The sequence below is a fragment of the Limanda limanda genome, chromosome 9 (genome assembly GCF_963576545.1).
Source record: "Limanda limanda chromosome 9, fLimLim1.1, whole genome shotgun sequence".
NCBI classification, from domain to species: Eukaryota; Metazoa; Chordata; class Actinopteri; order Pleuronectiformes; family Pleuronectidae; genus Limanda; species Limanda limanda.
In genome coordinates, this window is record NC_083644.1 from 20,940,125 (window position 1) to 20,952,043 (window position 11,919).

The 11,919-nt window shown below is 42.5% G+C and overlaps 1 protein-coding gene across 1 annotated transcript; it reads left to right on the plus strand.

Moving 5' to 3' along the window:
- Positions 1 to 4,686: 4,686 nt before the first annotated feature.
- Positions 4,687 to 5,889, plus strand: rxfp3.2b (relaxin family peptide receptor 3.2b). The gene has a single exon (XM_061078685.1). It carries the CDS (start codon positions 4,687 to 4,689, stop codon positions 5,887 to 5,889), a length of 1,203 nt encoding a protein of 400 aa, XP_060934668.1.
- The last annotated feature ends 6,030 nt before the right edge of the window (positions 5,890 to 11,919 follow it).

Below are 11,919 nucleotides of genomic sequence, written 5' to 3' on the forward strand. Positions count from 1 at the left end.
TGACAGCACATTTTTGCAGAAGGCAAGGATTGAAGCCTATAAACCACAGCAGTTAGTTGCTCTAAAAGCTCGTACTGGACAGATCGGAGAAGTGTAAATACTTCTGGCACTGGCTTTCTGAAAAATGTCAAAAAGTCACAACAATTACTCCATCCTCTGATCACTCTGTCAGGAATGTGGGCAGGATGATGACTGTAATATGTGAGCACTCGCTGTGAGTAGGAAGCCTTTTTAAACCTGCTTTGATCCAGTTGCCTTATTAAGATGTTTGGCAGTTTACACACACACTTCACACACACACACACACACACACACACACACACACACACTTCACACACACACACACACACACACACACCGACACAGTGCAAACAAATGAAGGTTTCAATAACAGGACACTGTGTCCCTACAGGGCTGCTGGCTCCCCTCGCCACTAAAACATGAATCTTAAAAACGTCCATCTTCGCAAATATCACAGTCACACATATCTACATGATCTTCGTAGATAGATGTTAAGGCAACATAAATAAAGGAGCTCAAAAGCAGGACTCACAACAAGCATATGCACTCCATTCCATTGTGGAGAACACAAGGGTGGAAAAAGAAGAGTTGCAACACTCTGATATGAAAGTGGAAGTGTGTAGTCATAGATTAATGTTTGGAAACGGGAATTGCATCCCCAGAGTTGGACCGACATCAAATATTGGCACAACAAACGACAATCTGGTATTGCTCTTTGTACATCCTAGAATACTAATCATTCTCAAGGCGACCCTGACTGTGAGCCAGAGGCCAGCTCTGTTTACTTGCTGCCTAACGCTTCTCTCCAACATGAGATTGTGGTGCCATCACAAATATGTCAGCCTGCCTTATCTCCAACCCCCTTGGCACCATGTGTTCTTGGACCCGGTCGGACACACTGACCTCAAAACATGTCATCTGATCACTCTCTCCTTTCATGAGATGATTCTGTAACAAAGGATGATTGAACAATCTGCTGGGTCAGACAGGGGGCACTGCTCTGTAAGCGCTCTGTAAAGATGCTTTCAAAAAGTTTGCTCACTTGCTGCCTTCAAATTTGCATGATCAATAAAGACAACTCCAAAAAGCATTATCCTGGCCCCATAACCTCACATTCACCTGTGTTCTGCAAATACAGAGCAACACATAGCTTGTTCTATTTACTTCTACTATCCTAACAGGACCCCTCATTGTGTATGCATTGCTTGTTATTATCGCTAAACTAGCCAGAACAATGGTATCCCCACGGGCCATTTTTGATAGTTACTGCGATTTGTAGTACTGCTGCCTTCGTATGTCACTGCTGAAAAGCATGCAAAGATGTTGAGTGCATTGTGGGCATGTCGATGCATTCCATTGTGGATTCATCCAAGCAGTGAGCAGTTCAAGAAAGAAAGATGCAGACCTTGGACCAACTTTCTTCCTTTCAAGGACCATCCAGCCATTATCGACACTGCATATCTTTTTTAGGCTGTGTGGGGCTGCAGCCAATCCCTGCTGACATAAGATGAGAGGCAGGGTACAGGGCTCCAGCTATTGCTGGGCAAATGCACAGAGACAACCTCGAGGGCCATTTCAATTGTTCTTCAAGGACCATACTTCTATAGATCTACACTGTTTTCTCCATATGTAAACTATATCACAACAGCCCAATATGTGCAGTATATGATGGGGTAATTGTTATACTCACACACACTTCAGAGCCTCATTCCATCCATTGTACAATTAGAAAATCTGACAATCTTTGCAGGGGTTTCAGAGGCGAGGGAGGTGAGAAAGGATGTGAGAGTGACAGTGACACTTTAAGTGACACCCTCAAAATGAATGGCGACACAGATTCAGAAGGCGCTTGGCTCCGGCCGCAGCAATGCCCAAAGCAGGAGCTCTCATAGCAAAAGATATGCAAGCAGACATTTGAATTAGCTGTAGAGCTTTATTTACCATTATAAGCTTTGTAGTTGTTACATACTATATGCAATAAATCAAGAGCGACACAGTGACACACAGGTGTGTGTGTGTGTGGATGCTGCAGTCGTCTGTCTCTATAAGAGAATGTGTGGCTGATGCCAAAGGGTTACACAATTCCATTTGAATGACTAGAGTACAGTGTCTCCATGGACACCGTTTCCCCCAGTCTGATAATGAATCTTCCCACATTTGATTAAATCTTAAATCGTTTATGATGTAGCAGTTGAACCTGTTGCTTTCTGACATACAACTAATATTCTTCTGAAATTATCTGGAGGTGTTGTTTGTCTGAAAGCTAAAGTCAGAGTAAGTTGCCATGGACTTTCACTGGAGTTTTACCCGCCAGCCCCGTATTTATTGTCCGAGTGAGTTCAAACCATGATCCAACTGCTTTGGGTTTTCTAGAGGAAGGGTTCCAATATACAACTTTTAACACACCACACAAGTAAAAACAGAAGCTCACCACTTTAACTGATGAGATAAGAAGGCCTTTCCATCAGCTGCAATTAGTGATGTTCACCGCAGCATAATAATTCAGATGAAAAGTGATTTGGTTTGCAAAGAAATGTCGGGTGCTTGTTCTAGATCACAAATTTGAATGCTGAGAACATGAACACTGTCAGCGCTTGTGCATTCAGAGGTTTAAGGATTGTTTGAATGACAAGAGGTGGGTCACGACAGATTGGAACAGTGAGGATTATTCTTTACTTCTCGCAGTCATGTATTTTTAATTTGCTCAGATACTTACAGGAAGGAATCACTTAAAGACAAGGAGGAAGTGATTCTCCCAAAAAAAAGGAAAGGAACCAAACAAGGATGATAGCACCCTTTAATTTATTTAAATACCCTTTTATTTGTTCTGTGGACCGATAGGTTCATTAAAAGCTGTTTCTTCACTTCTTCTGAAGTGTGCCTGGGCTTCGGTGTTGGATCAACAGCAGCCACAACAGGTGGCACGGTGCACATTCCCACTCGATGCCAGCTGGCAGCCAATGGATGCTGAGGAAAAGTGAATTTTGATTATACAGCAGTGGTTTTACGGTTCATTATGTAAAGAGGAGACACTTTAACACAGTCTGGGAGGACAGATAAGCCTCATCGTTGTCGTTATTCCAACAATTATGATGCAAATGGTATCAGTTCAGAGCCAGAAAACACTTTACAATCAGAGTGTCAGGCGATTTTATAGGAATTCAGTTAAATGTTTTATTCTGTCTGTAATTAACTCCTGTATGATTTTATTTCTACTTTATTTTCTTTTGGTGCTGCTAAACTATCCACTCTCCTCAATCCATAACACAAATTGTTTATTTAGAGAAACACACAAATCCTCAGCTTTTATCTTGTTTTGAAAAATGGTAACCTATTGGGATCTCAGTGGAATGGCCAGCTCTCAAATCTAAAAGCTAAAATGTTTTCAAGTCCATCTGCCGCTTATCCTTTTGAGCTTCATTCAATGTCCCTGCTGACATCAGGTGAGATCAAATGTTTTGGAGTGCTTTCTCTAAAAGTTTGGCTTTTGTTTTGGATATTTATTTGTGATGCTTTTTATTGTTGCCACAAGCAATAAAGCAAAACTCAAACACACAAAGTAAAATAAATAAATATGTATAGGTGCATACATATAGAACTTAGTTTGTTAATACACACTAGAGTTGTGTTGCTGCTCCTATATGAAGCAGAGACTGTGCACATATACTGTGTAGTTTCGGTAGTTTGAGAAACGAGTGAACAAAATAAAATATTAAAATGAATAATATAAATGAGAATAAAATCGAAATGAATCATATAAAAAGGCTGCAAACGTTACATTCAGAAAACAGTATTTTTTTGTCCAGGATCATTTGTGATGTTCACAGAGCACAGAGCTCTCAGACGTTGGACCAGAGTGTCATTATACAATTTCCATAAACTTCATTTTCATCCTGTATTCCAAAAATTCCCTGTGCTGACCCGGTTTCCTTGTCTCCTTAGAAAGTTGCAGCAGCCGGGGGGATTTGAGGAAAGGGACACACTTTATAGAAGGAAGGTGCAAGACATCTTTATCCTTTTGACATTTACAGTGAGGGCGCAATGTGCGGATCCACACTTTCCCCCCAGAAACCTCCAGTTGGGTTCCCTGCAGCGCTTTATGTCCTTGATCCTTCCCCTCCTCATCGCCTTCATCCAACACAGAACCGTCCTAACTGTTGGCTACAGTAAGAATCGAGCACACACATCCACACGGCACGTTCGCATATTTCAAGCGCGTCATTGTCTCCGCGTCTTCTGTTATATAGCCGGCATAGCGCAGACGTGATTCTGTGGAGGCGCCTGTGTCAAAATACATTATGCGTAACGACTGATGGACATGCTGGCACACTTTGATGTGGCTGAGGCTATCAGAGGCGTGCGTCCGCTCCAACCACCCTGCATGGTGAGGAGCGCATCATCGACCGCGCGAATGAGCTGTGCGCGTTCGCGTGGAAACCTATAAACGTGGCGTGGCGCGCGGAGCTGAAGTAGTCCTGGAGAGAGGAGGAGAGGAGGAGAGGAGAACAGCGGCTGAGGATCGCATCTGCCGCCTTATGGAAAATATCCTGGCACAGATGGAGAAGGGACGCTCAAAATGAGGCTCACGCAAACTTTTCCTCAGTCTTTTATTTGTGGATTTCAACTTTACTGCCCAAAGTGATAGGTGAGCAGGAGAGTCCAGCCATGCAGCTGAATGAGTCTGCAGCTCAGACACTGGCTCCAGAGCCATGCGAGCAGCAGATACTGCAGGAGAACAACCCTGGCCACTCCAGCAGAGATGGCACCAGCAACATGTCACTGCACTGCTGGCTGCAGCTCCTCACCAGGGATTCTACCATGGAGTTTCAAGGAGAATACTCCAGCCTGGTGGTGCGTATCATGATAGCGTGTGTCTACTCTATAGTCTGTGCACTCGGGCTGGTGGGAAACTCGCTGGCTCTGTATCTGCTGCACTCGCGCTACAGGCAGAAGCAGTCGTCCATCAACTGCTTTGTGATGGGTCTGGCCATCACAGACCTCCAGTTTGTCCTCACTTTACCTTTCTGGGCAGTGGACACAGCCCTGGACTTCCGTTGGCCATTTGGCCGTGTGATGTGCAAAATCATCAGCTCCGTCACCACCATGAACATGTACGCCAGCGTGTTCTTCCTCACGGCTATGAGCGTGGCACGATATTACTCTATCTCCACTGCAATGAAGATGCACAGCAGGCGTGCAGCAGCTGCCAGGGCCAAGTGCACAAGCCTTGGCATCTGGGCTGTGTCTCTGCTGGCCACTTTGCCCCACGCCATCTACTCCACCAGCGCTCAGGTATCAGATCAGGAGCTATGCCTGGTGCGCTTTCCAGACACTGGCAGTTGGGACCCGCAGCTTCTCTTTGGTCTATACCAGCTGCAAAAGGTTCTGCTGGGCTTCCTCATTCCTCTCATCATAATCACAGTCTGCTATCTCCTGCTACTGCGCTTGATCCTCACCCGAAGAATAGCCGGTGCATCGAGCACAGAGAGTGAGCAGGGTCGGCAAAACCGGCGCTCCAAAGTAACCAAATCCATCATCATCGTGGTTCTCTCCTTCTTTCTGTGCTGGCTGCCAAACCAGGCGCTGACTCTGTGGGGGGTGCTCATAAAGTTTGACCTTGTGCCCTTCACCAAGGCTTTCTACAATGTGCAGGAGTACGCCTTCCCCCTGACTGTGTGCTTGGCTCACACCAACAGCTGCCTCAACCCCGTGCTCTACTGCCTGGTCCGCACGGAGTTCCGGGCCGCTCTCAAGGAACTTCTCCTCCACGCCACTCCATCCTTCAGGAGCCTGACTCATCTGGTGCGTCGCAAAGCCAAAGTTGCTGAGGCGCCGCCGGCGCTGGTGCTGGTCCAAATGGATGTCTGACAGGACGTCTAGCCCACTGTGACAGAGCAGCTGATGGAGAGAGGGACAAAGTGAATCAGTGAAATCTGCCCATATAAAACTTTTGATCTGGATGTTTTCACCATGATGCTGCGTTTATCTCAGCACTGTCAGCCCGCCATACATCCGTGTGACTTTGAAAACAACACCATCATAATGGACCACCCATCGCTATGCGCCCCAATTTCAACGCACGCTCCAAGATTCACTGAGCGACTCTCTGGCTGTTTGTCTCGCTCTCTCTTCCTCTGACTGTCAGCCCTTGTACTGCTCCCTGGTAAACTCTCATGAATATGTATAGATGTCGATCACAAATGAGATTAAAATAGTCTCAGCTCTCAGACATCTCTGAGACGAATCAGCTCAATCTGATAGTGAACTACTAATAATGTAATAGTTTGTTCTTTGGTGCAGTTGTGTACAATGTTCGTTTACAAGCAAACTAGAAAAAGTAGGTTAACTGTGTATATTTGCTAAATCAAAATAACAAAGAGAAGAATTTAATTAAAAAGTTTATTTGTCCTTTTGTTTGCAGCTGAGACAATATAGCGTAAGAGGGACGGCCACTTTACTGACAATGGCTCCGGCTCCTAACCCTAACCCTATTTTCTAAATTGAGATCTTCTCCAATCATTATAATTGTCTGTTATGTGTTTTACTGTTAAAATGTTTCAGGCTTAAAGAGATTTAAGCAAAAAAGAAACAGGACTGTGTAGATAACTTTTTAAGAGTGAAGGAACTACACATCCCATAAATCATTCGGAATGATCTCTTTCCAATGACTTCACCTTGTTGTAGGGATTTTCACCTCTTTAGAGTTTTTTCTCCACTGTGAAAAACTGTGGCATGTTAGCAAGGGAAATCATTGTAGCTCTGTGGTCCACATAATGAAACACTACACCATCCAACTGTATTCGACAGGATTTTCACTGTCGTGATACATTTTTCATGGTAACAGCAACCACACTAATCACAGCTGTTGCTGAGGTACTTCTACAGGAGCACATACCATTGCTTCACACTCTCGTAGCTTGTGGTAAGTCTAGGGTTATGGCGGATTGTCAAAATCTCTTTACAGAAAATGAGATTTTACCTCCCAAACCACGCTATTGAGCTTAACAACATCTGTGAAATGTAAACAATCAGCAAGCTCATGTTTTAATCCACTGATCTGGCCAATCCAACCCATTTATCTAAAATGGAGTTGATATGAGCGCCCAATGGGAGTGCAGCAGAAGCATATTTATTTTGGCTGATACTGCTGCTGGCTCTGACAGACCTGTTGCATCTGCCATAAGATGAACTGAATGATAGATTCTATCCAAAAGAAGAACACCTTGTGGAAAATAAAATTCAACTGAAATGTATTAGTCATTTGCAATGTGAGTTGTTTAGTCTTGGTACAAAGTTTCACAGCTCAAATTGTGACAAAATAAAACTCAACAAAATCATTAGAAAGTAGAAGATCTGATATATCCTATCCTTTCTCAAGACTAGTGCAGTCCACGTCAAACTGGCACATGAAATCACCCAAAGGCTGTTTCTCCTAGATACCAAAGTAAAAGCAGAGTCAGGTTACATTGTAAAACAAAGACTCTTTGTATGCTGCCATAATAGTGACGCCTTCATATATAGTTGGATAAATAGATATAACACACTGATATACATCGAAGGGTTCAGTATAATAATTATATAGACGTGTATTGTATGTGTCCTTGTGGTAACCTGGAGATGAGGTCGTTCATTTTTCTATTCTATGCACAAAAATAGGAAAATGTTTTCTCTCTCACACACACAAACACACACTTGGGTGCATGTTTCTCATTCATGTAGATGCGTCAGAATGAAAAACATAATGAATGATTTAAAATGTGCATTAAATTAACATTGAATGTGTGTCTTTGCAGCATATCAAAATCAGTTCTGGCATTAATCCATAAAAATAAAGCTTTTCTCAACAGCTCAGTCCACTGAATCCCCCCCCGTCAGTCGTTCCTTCTCCGTTCATTCACATTGTTTTGTATTTTGCAGGAGCACATAACCAAGTAAAACTGATGTGACAATGTGATCTGCTGTGAATATGTCATCTCTCTGTGTTCTGTAATGAGTGTGACTCTAATCCTGATCTGACAACTGCTGTTGATTTGATGTTTCAATGGTAAAAAATGTATCGACAGAAACTATGTAAATGAAATGTAGTAAAGATTTCATTAAAAAAAACTTGAGCATGATCTACTTGGTCTAACTGGTCCAGGCCAAGTAAGAATAGACAGCACATAACATACATGTGGGGATGATTGATACAGCTCAGCCTCTAAAGGGTTTTAAACAAGCATGCTGGGAAACAACAACACAATGACAGAGGAGCAACAGACAATAGATTGATATTAATTGCCATGTTCTTTTATTCATGGGATTCAATTTTCTGATGCATTGGGTTGTTTTTTTTTGCACATCCTCTTCAATCACTCACATCCGCGCTGCACATAATAAAGGTGCTGACAAAGTGCTGTTAACAAGAGTCGCTGTCAGACTAAGGAAGAAGCTCTCCCTAATCCTCTCTGGTGAGCTGGGGTGAAAGAAGAATTTTCCCTTTCAAGCAAGAGAAAATTTAATTATAGGAAAGCATACACAAAATATCCCTACATCCATTATTACTTAAGAGTAATGAGAAAAGTTAGATCCAGCTCATGGATGGAATCTCCTGTAAATCCAGACGTTTCTCTGGTTAGTCACAGTCTGAAATGTGAACATAGTAATGAATTATTACCTATGATTTTTATTAAAATTAGGGCAATGAGCAAAGCAAGCAACTGCTCTACTGAAGCCCCACAGTCACCACTGGTTTGCAGTAATTTAGTTTCATGCTCACTTGTATTTGAATATGCCTCAGTAAAGCATGAAATGACAAAGAGCATCCAAACTACTGTATAATGATCCACAGACACTGTCAAAACCTGCAAAAACAATCTGGCAATATTCAAGCTCAGAAGTGGCCAATTTATTGTTTGTTTGACTCTGGGCAACATATAATTTATCTGCCACGGGTTGTCTGCTGCCTGGGCTGTACTTGACAGGAACATGAAACATACACAATGCACAAAGGGTTGGAGGAGATGGGTCAGCAGGAGCTCAGTTTTGAACCCCAGGGCCCCTATTGTGGGTTTATCGGATCATGTTGGGAAAATAGACTGTTTTCTGCTGAAACCACAATTACAGAATGACCACAATGTAAACAAATTGCAAAAAATCTGAGTTATACTCTATTTAATTGAATGACCCCATAACTCCAGCAGCTTATTATTATTCAGAATATCACTTATTGTTTTAATTGTAATTACCCATGCATGCTCGAGATTTGTAGCCCTGGCACATCCTTCCTTTGAATCCTGCTGGGCAGTCCACAGAAAAGAGTTCAGCCTTTTCATTACCAGCCTCAACAGTGGAGCTGCCAAATTGTTTTCCCCCTGTGAGTCTGTTTGTGTGTCATTGAGGTGTGTTCTTGACATACCCACTGGGGTAAGTACTCCAACAGAGGTGGCTTTTTTAGAATTGATACTCCCAAAAAACCTTTTCAGTGTGCAGTGGAGTAAAAGTCAAAAGTACCCCAAAATAAATCTACTTTAGTTAAGTGCATATTAATGAAAAAGCACAGTAAGAGTGACAAAGTAGACGTACTTACATACCACCACCGGTAGCTACTGGGTACTTGGTATAAGATCAACAAACATACTGGTTACCACAGTAACAATGTTTTTTAGTTGAGGCGCAACCTTTTGATGTTGTCACAGATGACACCATTAAAGGTCACACTCCAGCTTGACGGGAGAAATGATAATGAGGAAGTGCCGCGGGGGAAATACAACAGACTGAGACTGATGTAAATATGACACAAACCACAACAGGTCACCAAACAGTAACTTCTACTTTCCTTTATGTTGGAGTCAACACCCGAGAGGAGGAGGAGAACGGACTTCTAAACCTTTGAACAATAAAGGTGGAGTGATACATGTAGGACAGGACATGGAGGACTGGCTGACTCAAAGGAAACCCAAGGCAGCAGAACGACTTTCAGCTCCTATTTCTATTCTAGAGATCTGCCAGGCTTAGCTTTTAAATTTTAACAGGGGCAGCTGTTGCCAAGGAGATAGATTGGCCATCCTCTAACCAGAAGGTCTGCGGTTCAATCTTCCCCATCTGCATGCCGAAGTAGCCTTGGGAAAGATACTGAACCCTGAATGGCCCGTCATAGAAAAAAGTGCTGCCCATAAATGCCCTTTATGAATATGTGTGAATGGCAGTCAACTGTATTGTAAAGTGCTTTGAGTGATCATCAAGACTATATATAGATGTTTATAGATACAGACCACACTACACATTACACTATGCAAAGGGGTTTTCTTGAACTGTCGAATGTCAAAGTCAATGGTTTCTCCTTTTCTGTCTCTTTTTTTTTAAACACAACAGGTGTGCTGCTATAGATCATCATGCACTTACCTACCATTCATGTCAGGCTGTTTGATCAATACTCATCCAAGTTCCCCCCCGGACAGGAAGTGGTAGTTGAAGGTTGCACAGCACCCTTGGTGCTGACCTTTCTCAAAGGCCTAATAATAGCTTAACAACGGTTGCATCTGTGGAATATTTAATTGTCCCTCATTAGCGGCACACGGGTGCAGGTTCGGCTGAGGCGGCATTGACTTTTTCTACCAGAGATGGGATTGTTTGGGAGCGGGAGAGACACATAGTGAGTTAAAGCCACATAGTCTCCATCAAAAGATCCTTTAGTGACAGAGACCTTATACAGTTGAATGGTTTATGTATGACCAATATTTAGGACGGAAATCTGTGCAGCTCAGGAGAGATCTGAGAGGGGAAGGTATCTCGTATGCAGGAGAGATGTAACTTCTCATTAGTTAAGAATTAAATAACAGAGCACAAGGGGAGCTTTGTTGAAAGTGACTGACCATCACAAATTTGTCTGTTTCTCATTACTCTGTGTTAACATTTTCAAAACTCTAGGGTGCATTTGTCAAGAGAGCCAGGTTTCCCACTCTTTGATCCAGGAGTTACTCAGGAGAAGTCTGTCCTGACAATTCAGGACAGCAGGTGATTTCATGATGTGCACAACACGATTTAACCTTGACACAGATCTGGGTCTAGACTGGGATGGGAAGGCTGAATTTATGTGATATAGCTAACATTGTATAATATGTGATCAAGCAAGTTAAAAGATCTGGTGTTTTACTTTTAATTTGGTTTACACTTGCTATCTATGTAAGGAGCTAAAATACAATATCAAAATACAAAATCTTAATCTAGAAAAGTACTTACTAAATGTCCATGTTTTCTAGATTTCCAGGGTGCGTGGTGATGCCATAGCTCACCTGTCAAAGAACATAACTCCCCCACAATATTCATCTAATGATTCAAAACAGGGTTATTGTCTCATTTAAAATAGAGTTCATTTGTTATTGTGTCAACAACATAATTTAGATTGTAAAGAAATTTTGTCCGTATGGCAGTGGACCCAACAAATGTTCTCTGTATCCATCATTTAGTCTTGTCCTGTTTTGTTTACATTGCAGTCACATTTCCATCCAGAAATGCATCAGTGCATAAAACATGAAAAACTAGAGAACCCCTTGTGATTGGATTAAACCAGAATAAATACAGACGTTCTGACTCCTGGGTACAGTCATCACTACTAGATTATTTTGCAGGTATCGTCGTTGGTTTGTCCCCATTGCAAGATGGTCTGTAGCTTTAATGTCTTGGAATGGACATGAATGGGATACAGTGATCCATGACTTGAAAGTGGGCCAGGAGTGTGACATTGGGGAGGCCAATGGCTCCTTCATTACTTCTTCCCCCCTTCTGGTGACGTTGGTTCGACCACACATCTTCAAACTCATTCCACATTTTGATCTTGCTACCCTTAAAAGTTTTTACATTCTTCATGAAATACAAAAGTTGGCAAGTCATGTCTCAACGATTAGATGTCTGTGGAGG

Coding starts and splice junctions, on each gene's coding strand:
- rxfp3.2b (XM_061078685.1), top strand. CDS start 4,687: ATGCAGCTGAATGAGTCTGCAGCTCAGACACTGGCTCCAGAGCCATGC.